Source organism: Motacilla alba, chromosome 14 (assembly GCF_015832195.1).
Source record: "Motacilla alba alba isolate MOTALB_02 chromosome 14, Motacilla_alba_V1.0_pri, whole genome shotgun sequence".
Taxonomy (NCBI): domain Eukaryota; kingdom Metazoa; phylum Chordata; class Aves; order Passeriformes; family Motacillidae; genus Motacilla; species Motacilla alba.
The window spans coordinates 2,427,619-2,447,556 of NC_052029.1; the positions used below are offsets into that span (position 1 = coordinate 2,427,619).

The 19,938-nt window shown below is 47.3% G+C and overlaps 1 protein-coding gene across 5 annotated transcripts in view; it reads left to right on the top strand.

The window, feature by feature from the left end:
* Positions 1-3,960: 3,960 nt before the first annotated feature.
* LOC119707065 (CREB binding protein) overlaps positions 3,961-19,938 on the top strand; it is a 96,906-nt gene continuing 80,928 nt past the window's right edge. For 4 of the 5 annotated variants that reach the window (XM_038151557.1, XM_038151561.1, XM_038151559.1 and 1 more), the window contains exons 1-2: positions 4,400-4,484; positions 17,930-18,642. In XM_038151557.1, the coding sequence (XP_038007485.1) occupies positions 4,400-4,484; positions 17,930-18,642 (798 nt within the window). Of the gene's footprint in view, positions 4,485-17,929; positions 18,643-19,938 lie in introns of all 5 variants that reach the window. The other variant, XM_038151560.1, reaches the window with a different exon arrangement.

A 19,938-nucleotide genomic window follows, 5' to 3' on the forward strand; every position in this document is an offset into this window, starting at 1 on the left:
TGAGAACTCCTCTGATGGTGCCACAGTGACTACAAGTCACAGGGCAGAGCTCCTCAGAAGTTATTCAAACACTCCTAATTGTTTGGCTGTAAGGTTTTGAGGTCACAAGCTATAGAAATGATACTTCCATGTTTTGGGTGGGGAAGGAAGGTAGGATCTCAGGAACTGTGTCTTTAAGCAGCTTAGTTCTGGAGACAGGAAGTCTGGCGATGGGCTGCAGCAGTGCAGATTTTATTATGCAATTTCTCTTGGAACTAGTCCCTGAATAAAGGAGTTATCCATTAAGCACCTGCTTCACCCTCCCTCCTGAACACCTCAAACGAAGGTCTCAGGAATCTTTTCAAGAGCTTACCCATCAGCGGGGGAGCAGGGAGCCACGCACTGGGGTCCAGACTGGGAATTTTGGTGTATTTGATATATAGTGCCTTTCAAAGGGTCTCTCTTCATTAAATCCTCCTACTCTGTTTGAGCTTGTTCCATGTTTGGCATTACTAGTGGGTGAGGCCATCCAAGTCTTGCAATACTGACACCAAAGGGCTGTGGTACCCAGGCTACTCTTAAGCCCTCAGGGTATTGAATCATAGCCCTCTTTCCCTCTTTCCAAGGGGCAGTGGATAACAGCCAAGGTCTTCCTCTCCCTGCTGCCATTAACCCAGTGCTGTTCTGATCCCATGGCAGGGGCAGATGGGGCCATCCTAAGGGGACATTGCAGCACAGAGAAGCTGCAGGACACAGTGACAATAGGATCCTCCTCCTCTGCCCCTGCTGGCTGGGGTAAAGGATTCCCTCCCTCCAAAGCACCTCCTTTCCCTCCCACTCTGCTCCTGGGACTCACAGCCCCACTCTGACTTCACGGATGTGGCAAGCCTGGCACTTGCTGTAAAGACAGAGGAGCTCTCCCAGCCAGTCATGGCCTCCATTCGTCCTCTGCTTTTCTCCCAGCAGTGGGTACACGGCATTTGCCTCAACACAGCAGCTCCTGTCACAGCACTGGGGCTGTCAGGGCCGCTGCCTCGGCGGCTGTGTGCTCAGGGCTGCAGTACTGGTGTAACACGGGTGTGTTGCCCAGCACCAGCAGCATGAACATCCTCTGGAGAGGGGCAGCAGCTGTGGGACTGCTCAGGATCTGTCCCTGGTGGTAAATCTCCGTCCTGACTTTATCCCAGAGCTGCAGAGTTAGTGCAGCACCAGGGAAGGGGTCATGAGGGGAGCAAAGTGCTATGGAGGGCTCCTGGTGTCAGCCACTCCAGCATATCCATAAGTGATGTAATTGTAGAAGCACAGGCTCGTTTGGGTTTGAGGGACTTTATACACCAGCTCATTCCACCTTCCTGCCATGGCAGGGACACCTTCCACTAGCTCCAGTTGCCCAGGCTGTAATGAGAAAGGCAAGCACAAAGAGTGATCCAACATGCAGTTCAAAATATACCAACCAAACTTGTTTAAAAGTTCAAGCAGGAGCCAGAAAAAGACACTGCTGTCCTCAGCTGTGCCTTGAAGTCCGACCTGACTCCTACCCCTCACCTCCAAGAGCAAAACATTTTCCTTTGACCTAAACTAGGATAAATGCTTTATATCACAGTAAAATGCTGCTGGACGAGAGCTGCTGCTTTTACATCTAGAGGCACTGTGAGACACTGAACCTGTCCCACACTGAAACATCCTGAAACAGATGGGAACTCACTGCTTTGGAAGGAAATTAAAGCAGGCACAACCAGAGAGCCCTTACTTGTGTAACTAATGAGTAATACAGCGATAGAAGCAGAGGCCTGACAGAGACCTCCACGTGATTACAGCCAGACCTCAGCAAGGACAGGCACCATGTAAATAAATACAGAATTTGCAAGTAAATGTAATGAAATTCATGTAAATGTAGAAGTCAATGTAATGAATTCAAGTTTTGCAGTAAACAAAAGGCAGACTTACTCTTTGCAAAGGAATCTGTCATAGATCTCCTTTAAACCAATAAATTATTGTTGTTGAATCCATCTCAGCTTATGGAGCTCATCAACACATCCTCAGAATTGTGTCCAGATCTTCTCCAGCCTCTCCTCCCATTGTGGCTGCCCTTGGAGGATAATCCAACATGAAGGTAATGAAAACAGCCCCAAGCAACCAGTTTGGGTACAAGGAGCTCTGCTGCCACACACGTCACCAGGGCTTATACGACCTGATTCACAGGTTGGGAACCAGTATGGAAATCCATGGAACTATATGAGCTCCAGTCTTCTAAACCTGTTTTGGGCTGGGGAAGTCTGTCTAGACAGAGTAGAAGGTGTTTGTAAAGTGAGGCTGGGTTTGATGCTGGTGCCTGAGAGTGGGACAGCTCCAATGGGACACTTGCCCTTGTGTGTGGCTGCTCTGAGGGCATGGACAAAAATGGGGGCACTGAGGGGGAGCTTGGGAGGAGATGTTGTGAGGGGGACATTGAGAGGGAATGTCCACAGTGGGATTGAGAGGGAAAACTGCTGGGGGTGACAGAGAGGAAAAAACAGAGAGGGCACACTCTGAGGGGAACATTGAGAGAGATCATCTCTGTGGGACTGACTGAGAGGGGAAGTTGAGAGGTGACTGAGGGGAAACTGAGAAGGGGGATGGCTGTGAAGGGGGCACTGAGAGGGGACATCCATGGTGAGACTGAGAAGGCAGACTGGAAATGTAACTGTGAGGGAAAACTGAGGACAACTCAGGAAGAGACCGAGACGGGACATCCATGGTGGGATTGAGAGACTGGGCTGGGGGCTCTGAGGAGTAGGAGGGGAGGAAAGACCGTGAGGGGGCATTGAGCCATCTGTGGTGGGAAATTGTGGGGGTGACTCTGAAAGGACTGAGAGGGGAAGGGGGGATCATGGGGAGACGTGGAGGGGGCACGGTGAGGGGGCCTTGCAACATCTGAGGAGAGTCAGAGAAGGGACTGTGCGGGGAGACCGGTGAACAACTGAAGCGAGGGCTCTGAGGGACTGAGGGGAGACTGAAGGGCAAATGAGCCGTCCATGGTGGGACTGCGAGGGGAGATTGTGGGGGTCACTACGAAGGGACTGAGGAGAAAGGGGGACTGTGGGGAGACTTGGAGGGGTCGCTGTGAGGGGAGCACTGAGACATCTCTGGTGGGACTGAGGGGAGACTGCGTGGGACGCTGTGAGGGGGGAACAGACATCTGAGGGGAGTCGGAACACTGTGAGGGGACAGCTCTGGCGCCCTGAGGGGGAGCCCCGACAGGAGCAAACAGGGAAGACCGAGGCGGGGACTTGGAGGGGGAGAAATGTACTCTGAGGGCACTGAAGGGAGACTATGAGGGAGTACCGGGAGGAGGCACCTGAGGGCAGACGGAGAGGGGACGCTGTGAGGGGGGGCTGTGAAGGGAGCCCCGACTGAAGCAAACAGGGTAGACCGAGGCAGTGGCGGAGAGCGAGCGCACAGCACTCCAGGCACGGTGTGTGGAGCGGAGTGGCCGCCCGACCCCCCCGCCGTCCCCGAGCCCCTCAGCGGAGCAACTGAGGACGGCGCCGGGCGCTTCCGGCGCCGCGCGCGCCTTTCCGGCAGGGCGGGGCCGCGCCGCGAGCGCGGTGACGCAGCGCGCAGGCCCCGCCCCCGCCCCGCCCCCGAGGGCTCTGGAAAAGAGAAGAGAAAAAAAAACTTTTTTTTTTAATTGAGGAATCAACAGCCGCCATCTTGTCGCGGAGCCGGAGCGCGGCGCGGGCGGAGCGGGCCGGGCCGGGCCGGGCCGGGGCAGCGGGGCCGCCCCGCCGCCGCACGGGGCAGCCGCGCCGAGCGCCGCCGACGCGCACAGGGGGCTCGAGCCAGCGGGGCGCAGCCGCCCGGAGCCAACCGACCGCCGCCGCCGCCACCGGGAGCCGCCGCCGCCGCCGCGCCGCGCTCATTGTTTTGGGGCGTTTTTGGGGGGTCGGCGCGTTTTTCCGCTTTTTGGTGATTTTTTTTCCTTTTTTTTAATTTTTGCCCCCCCCCCCCCCCCCCCGCTCCCTTCTCTTCTCCTCCCCCCCCCCTCCTCCCTCCCCTACCTCGGCCGCGGGCGGGCGGCGGGCGGGGGCCGGGGCGAAGCCGCCGCCGCGGAGGGGAGGGGACGGGGCGAGGCGAGGGGAGCGTGTGGGGGGGCGGAATGCGCCCCGAGTGACGGCCTGAGCCGCCATCCGGGCACCGCGGCGGGGGGAGCGCCCGGGAGGAGCGCGGCCGGCAGGGAGGGGGCGCTGGGCCCTTCGCTCCCCGCCCCGAGCCCTCCTCCCTGCGGCCTGCGGCGGCCCGGCATGGGGGAGCGGGGGCGGCCGGCCGGGCACTGAGCGGCGCTGTTGGGTTCCCGTGCGGCGGAGGAGCGGGGACGGCGAGCTCGGCCCCCCCCGAGCACCCCCGGACAACGATCACCGGCTCCGCCGCTCCGGCCACCATGGCGGAGAACTTACTCGACGGGCCGCCCAACCCCAAGCGAGCCAAGCTCAACTCGCCGGGCTTCTCCGCCAGCGATAGCACAGGTAAGGCCGCGGGGGTGGCTCGGGTGGGGCTCTACGGCGGTTCTCCCCCCACACCCCCCCGCCCCTACCGCCCCGCCGGAGGGGGGGCCTGGGGGACCGCCCGCCCTGCCGCGGTTCCTGGCGGGGGTGGGTTGGGCCTCCTGCAGTCGAAGTTACCGGGCGGGACCCGTACGCCAAGTACCGTCCCGGCTATAAATAGCGGTTGGAAAGAGACGTTTTTTGAGTTGGGTTTCCTCTTCTTTTCCTCCATCATCTTCGATTTTAGTGCCTCGGTTTGGGTGATGAGGGTGGACAGGTGAGTGGGGTGTGGGTAGGGAAGGAGAAGGGCCAGGCATGGGAAGCACCGACCGTCCTGCTTATTGTACAATCATGGAGTGGTTCGGCTTGGAAGGGACCTTAACGCCCGTCTTGTTCCATCTCCTGCCATGGGCAGGGACACCTTCCACTATCCCAGGGTGCTCCAAGCTCCGTCCAGCCGGGCCTTGGACACTTCCAGGGACGGGGCAGCCACAGCTGCGCTGGGCACCCTGTGCGAGGGCCTCGCTATCGTCAAAGGAAGGAATTTCTCCTCGATACAGAATCTAAATCTACCCTCCTTCAGCCTTCTTGGAAGGGTAGCTGAGGTTTCTGTCTACTCCTTAAACCCCACAGATTACCGACACCTAATAGCCCTGTACAGGCTTTTTCACTGTGCCCCTGTGTGTGACACACTACGGAATAAAAACTCCTTAACAGCTTCTTAGTCATAGAATGATTTAGGTTGGAAAGGATCTTGAAGACCATCTAATTTTACCCTCCAGTTAATACTTTATGTTTTGGTTTTTTTTAACTCCCAACCTGTGACCGAGGTTTTAAGGTATTTGGCTTAAACTGTTTCAAGCATTTTTCCTTCAAACCCCAAACGATTTGCCGATAATTGAAGTTGTGGGGTTGCTCGCATGCCGAAATGCCCGGCAGCCTGGCAGTCACTGCGACTTGTCTGTGTCGTGTAGTGTCTCTGGCGTGCCTTTTTCTTCAATTGCGATGGGTTTGTAGATAATAAAACACATCCAAATGTCTCATTTCCAGCCAGTGTGTGCCCATTGTAAATACACACGTGTGTGCACAAGAGCATGTGTGCCTGGACCGGCCTCTCCCGGTGTTCCGACTGTTACAGTCCCTGAAAGAGTGGTTTCAGAAGAAAACAAAGTCTCTTGCACTTGAATTTCTGCTTTCAGAGATTAATGAATCTTGTGGAAGGGATAGTGATAAGTTAATCATGCTGTGCCTGCTGTGTTTTCATAGACTGAAAAAAAAATATTACTATAATTGAGCTGATAAATTCTGTGGGTTTTTTCGTCTTGCTCAATCTGCATTTGGCAACACTTTACAGATGCTTCGGTCCTTTAGGGGTTTTTTATGGCAACCTTCTCTTCTCAGCCTGCAAATAAATGAAACAAGCGAGAAAGAAACAGTATCGAATAGGAATTGTCAGGGAATATCTAGGTGAGGTCTTGTAATTGAACCATGTTAATCCCTTGTGTGGAAGCAAGCGCTGGAATATATGGAAGGCTGATACACAAGTTGCTGCAAAATGCTCTTTGTAACTCAGGACAAATACAGTTTATAGTTCTTTAATTCTTCGGCGAGACATTTTAGACTCTCCTGGTAGCCAGTGTCTTGGGTTTGTTTTTTTTTTTTCTTTCTTCTTTCTTTTTTGAAGTTCACTTGGGCTGTTCTGGAATGCTTCAGTCTTAATTACGTCCTGTTCAGCAAGTTCTCGTGTGTCTCGGGAAGCTCTGTGTGCTGCTGGATGTGTGAACTCCAGCATCTGCAGAAAGTTCTGCAGGGCTCAGGGGGCCTGGGGACACTGGGATGGCAAACCCCAAGTTGTATTCTGGATGAGTGTGTCCAGGGAGTTCTAGCATCGTCCTGGTGTTCCATAGGCAAAAATACCTCCCTGCCAAGGGTGTGGGTGATGTTTGTGCGTTTAAAGAGAGGGTTGTTTTTAGGAAAAGCACTTCTAGGTTTGTTGCCAGCAGTTAATGCCGCTTGTTGAAGGATCGCTGAAGGTTTCCGTGCATTGTGGCAGGCGATACAAATAGTTTGAGTAGTGATTGCTGTCAAATGCCTGCTCCTGGAACTAAACCAGGCTGCTCCCTGCTGCTGGGGCTTAAATGGAAAAGTTCTGTTGCAACCTGGAAAGTGGCCTTTGTGATCGGGGGAGCCTAGGGAGATGGGTCTGAGTCTTTTGCCCTGGGTGAGCAGTGAGTTGAACAGAATTGCTGTAATTGCAGTGGTAGCCCCGCGCGGGTGGGTGCTGTGGTGCCGTGAGGGGGACGTGCTTTCACAGCCGCGCGTTGGGCCCGGCCGAGCAGTTTGGCTCTAGCCTGCAAATGCTCACACCCGAGGCTCTGATGGCAGGCCTGAACATTGGGCAGAAAGCAACTGCTCTCCTCCTTGTTTATATTTCTCTTGATGCTTTGATGCGGTGATGTTAAGCAACTCCTTTTGTCAGGGTAAGTTTTAGCTGCCTTTAATCTTTCTGATAAAAATAGCTCCTCAGCTTACCGGGGCAAAGTTTGTGCCGTTGAAATTGGTCTGTTTACCTTCTGAAAATATGGCCTTTTCTGTTTAACCTAAGCAGCTAAATCCAGTGTCTGGTCTTGCAGAAGGGTGCAGAGATGAAAGGATAACAGAAATGGGTGCTGTGACCATCGTTAAGTTTCATGATAGTCTCATTTTGCAGTTGCCCTGCTGCTCTTTGTATCAATAAGGAAGGTTAAGACTCCTGGCTGTTAACTTGGCTTGCCATTGCTGTGCTGTATTGAACGAGCTGACTCCTGTGGTAAAATGTCCGTGGGAAAGATTTTTCCTTGTCTAGCCAGGTAGGAGTAGTGCTTTTGTCTAATTACGGCTTTATTGGATACACAGGCGTTTTCATACCTAAACATTTGTCTCCTCTGTGGCTGTTACGAGATGTTCTCATCCAGTGCTGCAGAATAAACAAGGGACTCCTACAAAAAGTAGAATTACAGTAACTTTGCTTATGGCAGCGTGTTATTTCAATACTGAGCGTTGTGATTGTTTTGTACATTGCTGGCATTGGTCCTGCAGCAGAATATACAGAGACCTGGCAGCGTTCTCGAGCTGGTCTCGGGCTGGTTGGGGAAAACCAGCCTGAATGGAGCAGCAGCACAGCTGGAGGTGTTCAGGGGCCCCTGGACTGTGGTCCCTTCTGCAGGTAGCTCGGTGAGGGTCTGAGTTTCACTAAACTCATGCTTCTTTCTGTGCTCATTGTGTTCCCCGCAGCTTCTGCTGCTGTGGTGCTGCGCCAGCTCCAGAAACAACACAGCGTAATCTGGGCCAGAGCAGAGGGTATCCCTGACGGCACCAGGAGTTAACAAATTCCTAAAGTAGGTGAAGTTGGGAAGAAGGTGAGATGAGCAGCTTCCGAAGTCCATTAGAGCTAGGTTTTCATCTCACACTTCCTTGTGTAGGGGGTTTTGTTGATTTTTGATTCCTTTTCCTCCGTAACTTCTGATCCTGCGCAGATTAAGCCGCGTGGCTGCTGCTGCAAAAGCTGCGGGCCAAGCTCCCCGATAACTCCCTAACTCCTGTTCTCTTCCTGGCCCGTGTGTTGGCATCCAGGGCCCGGATTTTACACTGGGGAAAGGCTGGCCCTGTTGCACGTGCCTCCCTACGTGCAGATAAGTAGATCTCTGGCTGACTCCCAGCCAGCCACAGAACTTCACAGAAGGGAGTTCCTGTCGATGCGCAGCCTGATTTGATCCTGCTCTCCTGCCAAAAACCAGATAGGTGTATTGCACTGGATTTAGGTTTTACTTTGAAAAGAGGTGGACAAAAGCAAAGTAGCTTAAGGAAAGACAGCAAGATTTTCTAAGCTTGTGTTCACATTCTTAGCAGAGACTTCAGATGGAGTGACGTCTCGGTGATCTAAACCCAGATTTTGTTTGGGCACGTGAAAGCATTAGTATGGATGTTTTAAAGGGTTCGTTCCTGCGTGGCTGAAAAGCTTTATGGAAACGTGTGTAATCTGTCTGCTCTTGTTTTGTGTGATACCTGCAAAACTTGAGTGTCACGTGTGTGCTGTGGCAGTAAGAATCGCAGTTACACACTCACTCTCTAATCTCTCTCTGGAACAAGGGTAAAGATAATTTCATTAAGTGAACACACTCTCATTTATAGGCAGAAAATTTAGGGAAGAAATTCATTTTCTGAGAAGCTGTAGGTGAAGGAGTGTGCATAGTTGTAATTATTCCACAGGAGTGTCCTTTTTGTTTGTTTGTTTTGTGGTGCTTGTGCCCTAACTATCTGCAATGGGAAAATGGGGTGGGATATTCATGGCTATATTGTTTCTTGTAGAATACTTCATGGTTATATTGTTTAAGACTCATGGAACCATGGGGGTGGGAGAGGATGATGCCAAGCAAGATGTTTACTTTGAGCTAGAAGCTTGATACAAACTCTTACATTTTTTTCATCTGAAGTGACTGACCTGCATAACTTGATGCCAGCGTTTGTGATCTGGGACAGGAGATTTTTGAGATTAGAAATGGGCTCGTTTATAGCGTCTAGCACAGCTAATTCTTACCAGTTCCTGAGGCACTGCTGATAGCAGGGTGTTTTGTACTCTCTCAATGTTTGTGGGCTTTTACAGTTTTTTTCAAGGAGTTTGACACTTGTGTCTGTGTGGGATGAAAAGTTGAGCAGATGATGTGCTAACCTGATCATATGTGACAGTCCACAGTCCTACCATTTTGCCCATTCCTTTATTCTTTTGAAATTCATACTTTGATAATTGCACATGTTCTGGGGACTTCAAACCTATTTCCCCTCCAGTGACTTAAAGTTAACTAGGAAAGTGCTGTGCCATAGAGCTCCTGGAGAAGCCCTGCCAGCAGCAGGCAGGAATAGAAGCTGTGTCTTTGCTGTACTCCAGAGATCTCTTGGTAGCTTGTGAAATGATTCCCAGTTTTCTGCTGCAGATTATTCACTTTCTATTTTGGCTGGACATTCCTTGGAGTCATCGTCCAGTGCCATTAATTATTTCTACAGCAACATGCTGTGCTTTTTTATTATGCCTGCAGCTTCACATTAAAACCCCCCACATATTCTTAGTGTTGATCTTTATTAGATATTTTACTTACTGTTGCTATCTGCTAAGAAAGAACATGAAAAAAACCCCTCACCCTATTAACAACATACTGCAAGTTAATGTGAAACCAGGGTGGAAAGGGTAGTTGAAAAACACAGTTTGAGAAATTCTGGGGTTTGTTCTTATACAGTGAAAAAAATTGAGGGATAACTTAGAAATCTGACACTTCCACCCTAATTTGGTTTACACTTTCAAGAATTTTTGCTTTGTACATCTTCCTTTTAACATATGTTATGTTTTCCATCTGTCTTCTCAGATGTCTAAGATACAGAGAGAACCTAAATTGTTTATTTGGAAAACTCTTTAATAAAGATGCTTCAACAAATACTATTAAGTATTTTGCAGAATCATAAGTGTGAATTAAAAGAAAACTGCAACTTCTATTAGCAGTGATAATTATAGCTCTTAATCTAAATCTCTTAACACACTCTTCCTTTCCTGCTTTCTCATTTGCCATCACTGAGAAATAAGGTTGTTATTTATGACACTGGATAAATATAGTATCTTTGGTTTGCAGTTTGTGTGTGCATATATTTTTATTTATACATCTGTAAGTCTGTAAAATAATCCCCAGCTTCCCTGCTGGTCACCTTTAGTGCTGGGGAAGCTTCCTTGGGAAGAGCAACATTGGGAAAAAGAGTTGTTCTTCCCTGGATGTCTGTTCCTCCCAGTCTCCTGGGCACGTGTCATTTTCCTGCTGCATTTGGACACGGCAGAGACAGGAATCAGAGCTTCTGCTGCAGAGTGAGAGGTAAAATGGGGCATTGGATTGCAGCCCCTGCCCGTGTGTGTCACCAGGAGAGCACGAGCTGCTCTCTTGCTCTGCCCAGCTTTGCCACCACGGGTACCTGGTCGCTGGGTTAGTGGGTGTGGCTGATGACATCACTTCTGTGTCATCTCTTGTGTCGTGTCATCATCTCATGGAGAAAAGAGATGGGGAAATTACCAAGTGGCTTGAGTTAAGTACTGAGTATGAGTCTGGTTTGGGGTTGCTGTGAAGTTTTTTCCTAAGTTCATAAACTCACTAAAGGAAAGTATTAATGAGAATGGTTCAAAAGAGCCTCATCCCACTGAAATCCGTGCTTTAAAATAAAAGATTCATGAGAGAGTTGGGGTTTTTTTGGTATTGTCAGTTACAGTTGGAAACTTTTTAGACATAAATATATGAAAATTGTTAGTTTTAAGTGCTTGTCTGCTGTTGCTTCCTCATGTATGTTTGGTCTGTTTTGGTTTGAATGTCTTTGCACAGCTGAATTTGAGTTGCCAAGCAGAAGATAGTTCCCCTAAATTTGGTATCAGAAATAGGGAGGGAAAAGTGGCATTAAAAAGAATGGAATTTGTACTTTTTATAGCTTCTATACATCACAGAGGAGACCCCAGACTTGCCTCTTTCATTGTAATGTTGCTTAAGGTTTTTTTCCTTGTTTCATAATATTAGTTCAAGTACCTATTTCTGTATTTCACTCTTCCCAGAATAGGCCTGTTCTGTGGCTCTGTGGAGAAGCTGTGTTAAGTGGGAATTGTCATAGAAGGACTTGTGTAGCTGAAGGGAGCTCCTGAGCCAGATCCGAGCTGGAGTTCTCACCATTGACGCTGTCAGTCATTGTGGGGAGCATGAGGAGCTGAGCCCTTCAAAACCTGAACCACCTGTGTTGGCAGTATATTCACTGAGAAGTCTCTGGCCAGGGAGTGTCACAGCTAAAGTTTGTTTGTCAAGATAATTGGTGTCCGTGTGTGTGGCATGGCAATTCCCTTTGCAGGTGGGCAGTGAGGGTGGCACAGCCTTTAGGGGAGCTGTGGCTCTGGCAGCTGTGGGAGCATCTCAAGGCAGGCACAAGCAGACACTGACTTGGTACAGACTGTGCATGTCATGCTGATTTAAGCAAGTGTCCGCTATTAATTACCAGACTCTTAGATGATTACTTTTAAAAGGGTCATTCGGAACTTAAATGTTCTGTCAGCTGTTAAATTTGGGCAGGAGGCACAATGTGTGTGTTTGTGATAGGATGAGAAAGCAGTCTCACTTCTGTTAATGTTAACGTGCTCCAAGAACCTTAAAGTATTTAATCTTCATCAGGATGATCTTGTGAATGAGAAGCTGATGTTCCCAGTGTGTTGTCTCCCAGCCCATAGGCAGATTGCCTCCTCTTCCTTCTGCCTGGGTTTCTCTTCTTATGGTAAATAAATTTACTGGAGCCTTCTGATCCCTAAGAGGGTTTGCCTGGTAGCCGTGTGCACTGGGACAGTAGCCATGTGTGTTTTGTGGATGCTGCTGGGTGGGATTTAGTCTTCTGCAGGAGAGCAGCCGTGGCAACTGTGTCAAAATAGTGAAGATACCTTGGGAAACAATGAAGAGGAAGAATGGTTTTGGAGAGGGGCAGAGGACGGCGAAGGCAATCCACCATTTGCCATCTGATGCTTCTAAGAGCAGACCAGAGTGAGCACTCTTGTTGGGCTTCTTCTGCCAGACATTTTGGGGTTACCTGGGCTTTATTCCCCTCTGGCCTCTGGGAAGAGATTAGAGACTAGCTTCTTATCTGGATATTTTTCATATTTGATTCTTTATATAAGCCTTAGTGCCAGGTGCAAGGGCCATTTAATGTTCTCTCATATGCTGCTTTGTAATTGATAGGGAAACATTCAAGTAATCTGTGATTTATTTTTATGAAAGGCTAGAATAATCCCTAAACCCACCAATTACTTCTGAAATAAACCAGTATCTCAGGTTTTTCTAGGTTGTGTTGTCGCTATGGTGGAGACAACTTGGACAAGTAGAGCAGAGAGAACCTTGAGGTTATAACGTCGTGATACAAAACATGGAAGTGGAAGGAGAGGCTGGGGACTAAACTTGGTGTGACCAAGGAAGAATCTCAGTTTATACTACTGTCTTTTCATGGAGTTGAGGAGGAGGACAGGGACAGAGCAGGTGACTTTTCCTGTATCAGGTGGTAGTTGTTACCACACCTTAGTGGTGGTAGAAAGGATGTGGATAAGTGCGTTTTCCCCGTCCTGCCTTGTGTGTCTGCTGGTGGAGCTGGTGTCAGGAGCTGAGTCAGGAATATAGGTAGTACTGCAGTAGAGGTTAGAAGAGAACTGATTTTTTTTCATTAGTTTAATGATTTGTTTGTGTAACAAACTTCGGTTTTGAAAAGTCATGTCATTGCTGAGGTCTTACCAAAATGGATTGGGGAAGATATTAGGAGCTGTCTCTAAAATCCCAGCCACAGGAAAGCAAGTGAAGGCAAGTGTTAAACCCATTTTCAAAAAGGGTTAAAAGACAGTCAGCTACAGAGTGTTCAGCCTCCTCTCCACCACTGGGAAGGTCATGGAGGAGCTGGAGTGAGTTCAGTGAAGGGCTGCTCAGGAGTTTGGGGGCTGGAGCATGTGCTCTTTGAGAGGAGGTGGCGGGCTGGGCTGCAGTCAGACCTGATGTCCCTTCCAACCTGAGTGACTTTGGGCCTGTCAACAAGAGAGAGCTGTGATGATGATTCCAATGAGTTTTCTGGAGATAAGTCCCAAGGATTCCAAAAGGTGATGTTCATATCAACACATTTGAGTTTTGACCACTCCAATGACTTAGGAACGAGCAACCCAGACTGTATTCCTTTCTCATCCCGAGTGCAAGTAGTTTAAATGATCAGGCAGGTAGAAATTTAGTTAAATACTCAAATCTCTTATTATTCAAGCCATAAATTGTTGAGACTCATCCAGATCCTCAGTGTTGGATCTCTTATTCCTTCTCATCACCCTCCACTCAGCCATCAGGGTCTCCTTAACCCAGCCGGGTCCCTCATCACCATCATTCTCAACCTGGTTGTTAAACATGGTGTTCAGAAGAAGTGATGCTGCTCTGCTGAAAGTCAAGGTCAGATGCATGCCAGTTCCCAACTTTCCATGTCTGCTTAGGGAAAGACACAAATCTGAAGTTTCCTTATTGGAAATTTTAGATTTTCCGTGAACGCGTTGTTTAATTGTTCTAAAACATTGAATGCAATAATTGTCTTTTGTGAAACAATAAATGACAGAATCCTCAAACCTCGAGAGGAAGTTGGAATGGACGTGGTAATTGCTGACTGTGGCACACAGTGTGGCTATTGAGGGGAGCTACCTGACAGTGAATTTTAGGGAATGGCTGCAGCTCTGAACTGTTGAGGCTTTGTCTGCTGGGGTCTGGCGTGATTGAAAGAAGCCTTACAAAACAAAATTGGGCTCACTGAAATGTAACAGCTATGTTGGCATGAAAGAAAGGCCCGGTGAAAATACTGCTTGTGTGCTGGACTTCAGTGGCTGCTCCATGCCATGAACACTCATTCTGTGACAGGGCAACTCCCAGTCACGTCTCAAGCAAAGATTTTACAGTAAAAAACTGATACTGAATTTGATAGTTCTCCTCCTGCTTGCTGTGAGATACATTTGAGATAATAAGACACATAATGAAACACCTTAGGATGTTTGTCACCTCTCTTGGCTGAGCTAAAGGGGAAAAATGGTGACATTGAAACAAGTTAATTGATTGAATATGTATATTAGGAAAGTCTCCCAGTAACAGTCACAAGCAGTTGTACAGATGAGAGTGTTCTGCCTTCAGGATGCAGCAGAGTTTTGGGGTTTTTTTCTTCTGAGAAGGCCTAGAAGGAAACAGAACATGTTTGTTTTGGTTTTTTTTTTTAACTCTGGTTGCTGAAAGTGTTGTCCAGGAAGGCAGAAAACTGTGACATTTAAGCTCATAAGACTGAAATTAGGAGAGAAACTGTCTCAAGTGTGGTTATCTTCTATGTGTGAAAATAGCTGCTCGAGGAACGCAGAATGCTCAGATTGGAGAAGGAGCCCTTTAGAAAGAGTGGGGGTGTGGTACTTGCCTAGTGCTTTTCCATGCCTTCCAGAAAATGAAATCTCTGCTTTTTTGGTGCTCTGCTGTTAAGAGGACGTTTGGGTTTATGTCAGAGGTAATGAAAGGTATGAGGTTCAGGATCACAGGTGCCGTGTTAGAGACAAGACACGACGAGGTGAATCTCCGCAGCCTTAGCTCTGCTGCTTCATGGACTCTGAGTTAGAGGTATGTGCCTTTTGGGTTTAGGGAGTCTGTACTCCTTTAAAATCCAGACCACTTTTCCTGCCGTGATGTGTGCTGGGTGCGTGGCAGCTTTGAGGATGGAACAGGTTAAAGCTTGGTGGGACTTCTCGGCAAAGGTGTTCCCTGACCATTGCTTCAGGTGACTGCATGTAAAGGCAAAGGCATCCCTTGGTTTTTAGCCTCCTGGTAACTGCCTTTGAGAAACAGTTGAAGCATTGAGAATGGGATCAATTCTGTTCTTCTTGTGAGGATGGAGGGACTGCAGTTGCTTTTCATTTCTCTGTCAGTAGAAATGGGCCATGTTCTTATTATGGCAGATTTTTATATGTGTGTAAATATACTTATTCTTTTTATAACTGCCAAGACAATCTCTTATCTTTATGGATTTGTTGCAGACATGCTCAAGTAGATTTTTGTTTTCTGTTGTATTTTATAACCGTTGTAAAATGTGCCTTGTGTTGCTGTTTTTAATGTGCATGACTCTGATGAAATATAAAAGAAGATGATTAATCATTGCATGAACAATTGAATTCTTGGTGAATTTTTACAGGACCATTGTGTTAAGTTGTTTACCTGCTTTTTATTTTCCTGCTGGCAGAGCTGTACATTTTCCATGTCTAACCTTAATGTACAGCCTTCTTGCAGGAGCTTAGGAGTGGTAGATTATTTCAGGTTTCAAGTGGCAATATTCCCAAATGCTTTCTTCACTCTTTTTTGTAAACTGCAAAAACATTTCCAGTTCTTGGCTCTGGCAAGACTGAGAGAGTCCAGCCAGCCAAGCAAAAAAAAAAAACAAATTGAGCATTTATACTCCAGCATCCCATTTTGAAATACAGCTGGAAAAAACTACTCTTTAAGCCACAGCAACATCTTCCCTCTTCACATTTTGTCTCTTCTTCTCTGCCCCTGTCCCCGCACCCACACATCTCTTGTCCATGAAACAGTAACAGTTTTGGTGCAGAAGCTTGGAAGAACACCTTTTTGTGGGATTTACACAAGTTGTGTGAACGAGCACTGGAAACCTTGAACTTGAGGAGAGCTGGGGTGGTGAGAGCAGTTTAACAAAGGCGAAGCCTCAGCCCCGACCCCGAGTGCCACCCTTGGTGATGCACAGGCAGGTGGCTTTGGTCGGGCTCCAGCTGTGGCCACCCCCAGTGGCAGAGCCTCCTGGCATTCCCAGCTGAAATAGGGAAACCTTGGAAGAGGGAAAGTAGAACCAAACCGTAGAGGAAGTGGCAGTCTGCAGCCTGGTCAGTGTCCAGATGTTGTGTGGGAAAGTGGAGGAGAGATGAAGCGATCGTGGAGTCAAAGGTACACCAGGAATTTTTCTAGAAGACAAGCAGGAAAGATGAACTAAAGAGCTGAAAAGAAAGGCAGCAAGTAAGAGAAATTAAAAATACTTTAATGAATCTAGCTAAATGAAATGCTAGCTTGTTCCTTGCCTGCTTGGAAGGGAGCAGGGGCTCTGCTCTGAGCAGGGTGTGTTTGTCACTGCTGACATCATGCAATCCTGGAGGGATTATAGACTCCAGTAGGTGATGATGGCAGGGTGTGGGCCCATGAGGGACATGGTGCTTTGAGCACCTCAAAACAGCCAGAATTTAATGGTTTTGTCTTTGTTTACTGTGCCTATTTGTGTAAATCACTAGGCATTGACCATTTTATTAATTTTTATTCAGTTAGGTTGAATTGGAAATGCACATGCTGATAAAATGCATAAGTGCAGTGTACTGAGATGGCTTGGAGATGCATCTGTGCTTTGTGATGCAGTTTGTGTTGCTTGAGGTCTGTTGTTTCTTTTCAATGTACCATCTTACATAATTTTTGCAGCCTGGATCTTGCAACAACTTTTTGTGGTTGAAGAGTGAATTAAACTTTAAAACAATGAAGCCTTTGGAATGTTCTTCTTAAGTAAAGAACTCTTCTTTGCTCTAACCTGGAAAAAATGTGGTTTGTTGCTCAGTGTGAAGGACTGGGGTTTGTCAGGGCTGGCTTGGGGGGCAAAATGATGTTTTTACACATTTATGTTACAGTGAGAAGTGATTGTTTTAGTTCACATCCTTGGATTGGAAAACTTTTCCAAGATGTGGTGCAGGTTTGAACAGCTACTCTGGTGTATTGAGGCTGGTCTGCTTAGATGTTTATAAATATGTGCCTGTCCTTATGTCTTCAAATATTTAACTTTTATTTTCTCATGGAAGTACCTATATACAGTGAATTAACGTTCTGTTTTTTAGTTACATGCTAAAATAACCTTGTTACCAGATGCTGCTTATGATGTGCAATAAAATGTTTTAGTGAACCTGAGCTGGTCCTTTAAAGGAAAAAAAAAAAGCCCCACGACTTTTTATTAGTCTGGATGTTGCAGCCAGGCAGAGCTGTTCCTTCAAGTGGCTTAATGAAGATTTGATTGATTTATTTTGCTCATCTGGAGAGTGCGTGGATTACCTCTGTCAATATTGGGCATGATAAATGAGGGCTGGGCACTTACAGAGCAATTTGAATTATTTGAGCCGTTCAGGAATCGAGCAGTGACTCGATTCAAGAGGCGTTACAAGGAGAAAATGCTGAGTCCCTTTCAGGATCTTCTGAGGTAGCAGATCATGGTACAAATCAATGACTAGAAGCTGATCTTAAATGTCTTTATGTGCAAGACTGGGATCAAACTGCTGTGGAAATCATTGTTGTTCTTTGGTGAAGTTTTGAAGCAGTGCTGGAAGATGTTCTTTGGCCATGTGTGCACATAAATGACAGGGTAGAACTGCTGGGTGAAATGCGGTGGCTTGGGATTACAGAGGAGGTTGGAAAAGGTGATGTAATTGCTCTTTTGGGAGCGTAAATCAATAGGAAAAAAATGTGTTGTTATTTCTGCCTTCATCTTTTAGCCAAAACAAGGGAAATCTAAGCATTACGTTAGATCATTTTATTCGTGCTACCTTAGTTTTCTTAAGCTTCGTTTTGTCCAAGTTCCTGCCAGATAACCTGTTTATTGTCAGCGCTGTGCCTGTGTGGTTGTGTGTGCACAGCGTGTGACGGCTGTGCTCTGAAAGCCTCTGGAGTTCGTGTCACGGGGACCCCCACTCACTTCTTAGTCCTGGGTAAAGACATCCCGAATGCCTGTCGTTGTTAACACTGGGACAAAGTAGCAAAGATAAATATTTTAGCTACTCGTTTGTCATGTTTTCTCACCCATGTTTCTGTTTTAACTTGTAGATTTCGGATCTTTGTTTGACTTGGAAAATGATCTTCCCGATGAGCTGATCCCCAATGGCGAGTTGGGCCTTTTAAATAGCAGTGGGAACCTCGTTCCAGATGCGGCTTCCAAACACAAACAACTTTCTGAACTTCTGAGGGGAAGCAGCGGCTCTTCCTTAAACCCAGGAATTGGCAATGTGAACTCGAGCAGCCCCGTGCAGCAGGGAGTTGGTGCTCAGGTGCAGGGGCAGCCGAACAGCGCGAACATCGGCAGTCTGGGCGCCATGGGCAAGAGCCCGCTCAACCCGGGAGACTCCTCTGCTCCCGGCCTGGCCAAGCAAGCAGCCAGCACCTCTGGACCTACCACACCTGCATCCCAAACTCTGAACTCTCAAGCACAAAAACAAGTGGGAATGGTGACGAGCAGCCCTGCAACATCACAGACTGGACCTGGGATATGTATGAATACTAATTTCAGTCAGACACACCAGAGCCTTCTCAACAGTAATTCTGGTCACAGTTTAATGAATCAGCCTCAGCAAGGACAAGGGCAGGTAATGAATGGATCTCTTGGGGCAGCTGGAAGAGGAAGGGGAGCAGGAATGCAATATTCTGCCCCTGCCATGCAGGGGAATGCAGGCAGTGTGCTGGCAGAGACTTTAACCCAAGTATCTCCACAGATGGCTGGGCACACCGGGCTGAACACAGCACAGACAGGAGCAATTACTAAAGTATGTACATGCCATTTACTGTATTCTATTTATTGCACTGTTTTTTCTCCATACAGGTGTTTAGGAAATGCAGTAGATCCTTTTCTGGGACAGAACTAAAGGATGTGCTTTCTTGAGTCTGTAGTTACCCATTTCAGTCACCAGTGATATTGTGAAAAGGAGATAATTGAAGCAGTTCTTCTCATGTAATCAAAAATGAAAGCGCTTGTTGAAAAAGATATCCTCGAAGCTAAAAGTTGGAGAGTGTCTTAGCAGAGCGAATTAGAAAAGAGTAGCATAATCCTGCAGAAAGGAAGCAGATGACTTCTCATGTGCAGGATCTCAATTTAGCTGCCAGACAACGCCATCTTCTAAAGCAATGTGAACACTTGGAGATTGAAGGGAGGTGTAGCAATTGCTCCTTTTGTCAAGGACCTCTGTCAGCAGCCGTGCAGCGAATGTTTTTAAATATGGAGGAACTGATCTGGAAACATCAAATTTCACATAGATTGCCAAGCTAATGCAAACTGTGAAAGGGGAGGGCAAGAGCCTAATTTGGTGGCCGTTGTGGATCAGGGCAGGGAATATATACCTGGAAGTATCTGCTTCTGTCATGGGGCACTGCTCTGGCTCCCTGTTTGATACAGTTAGTGCTTTTTAGTTCTTTGTTTTCCAGGTGTGAGCTTAGAGCAGTGTTTTGACTGCTGCTCCTCCTGTCCTGTGCCTTATCTCTTGTTTGGATTGCTTTAATACAGTTCCTTCATGAAATTTTGATGGCAAACCTACCATGTTCTGATATGTAGAAAAAAGGTCAATTTTTATCTCTGATATTTTATCTATTCATACATCAGTAGCTGTTGTCACTGTAGTTTATTAGCATGTAAATGTTAATTCATTGATGTGTTAGTATTGTGGAAAAAATTGCATTGTCTGACATGAAAGTGTGTGTCCTGTACTCTGAAGAGGTGCTCACATCACTTTGGAGTACTGTATAGTTAATTTAATTTTTTTTTAAATAAAAACCATAAAAAGCATTCTCTCTGCAGTGAAGAGATGCTTCTGCTTAAGGAAGAGATACTTGTGTTACGAGTGAAGGTCAGAGCATCTGAAAGTTGACATAAGTGTTTTGGAAGCTGGAGACAGCTAATTTTGTTATGTGGAAGCAGATTGGTCTGCACTGAGAGAGAGTCAGCTTATCTTTCTTTTGTTTTCCTTTGAAATTTGTGGGAAGAGTGAGGAATTCTATTTATCTGGCTTATTTCTGTGAATTTACAGATACCTAAGTTCCTGGGAGTAGATTTTTCCTAGTCACTATTC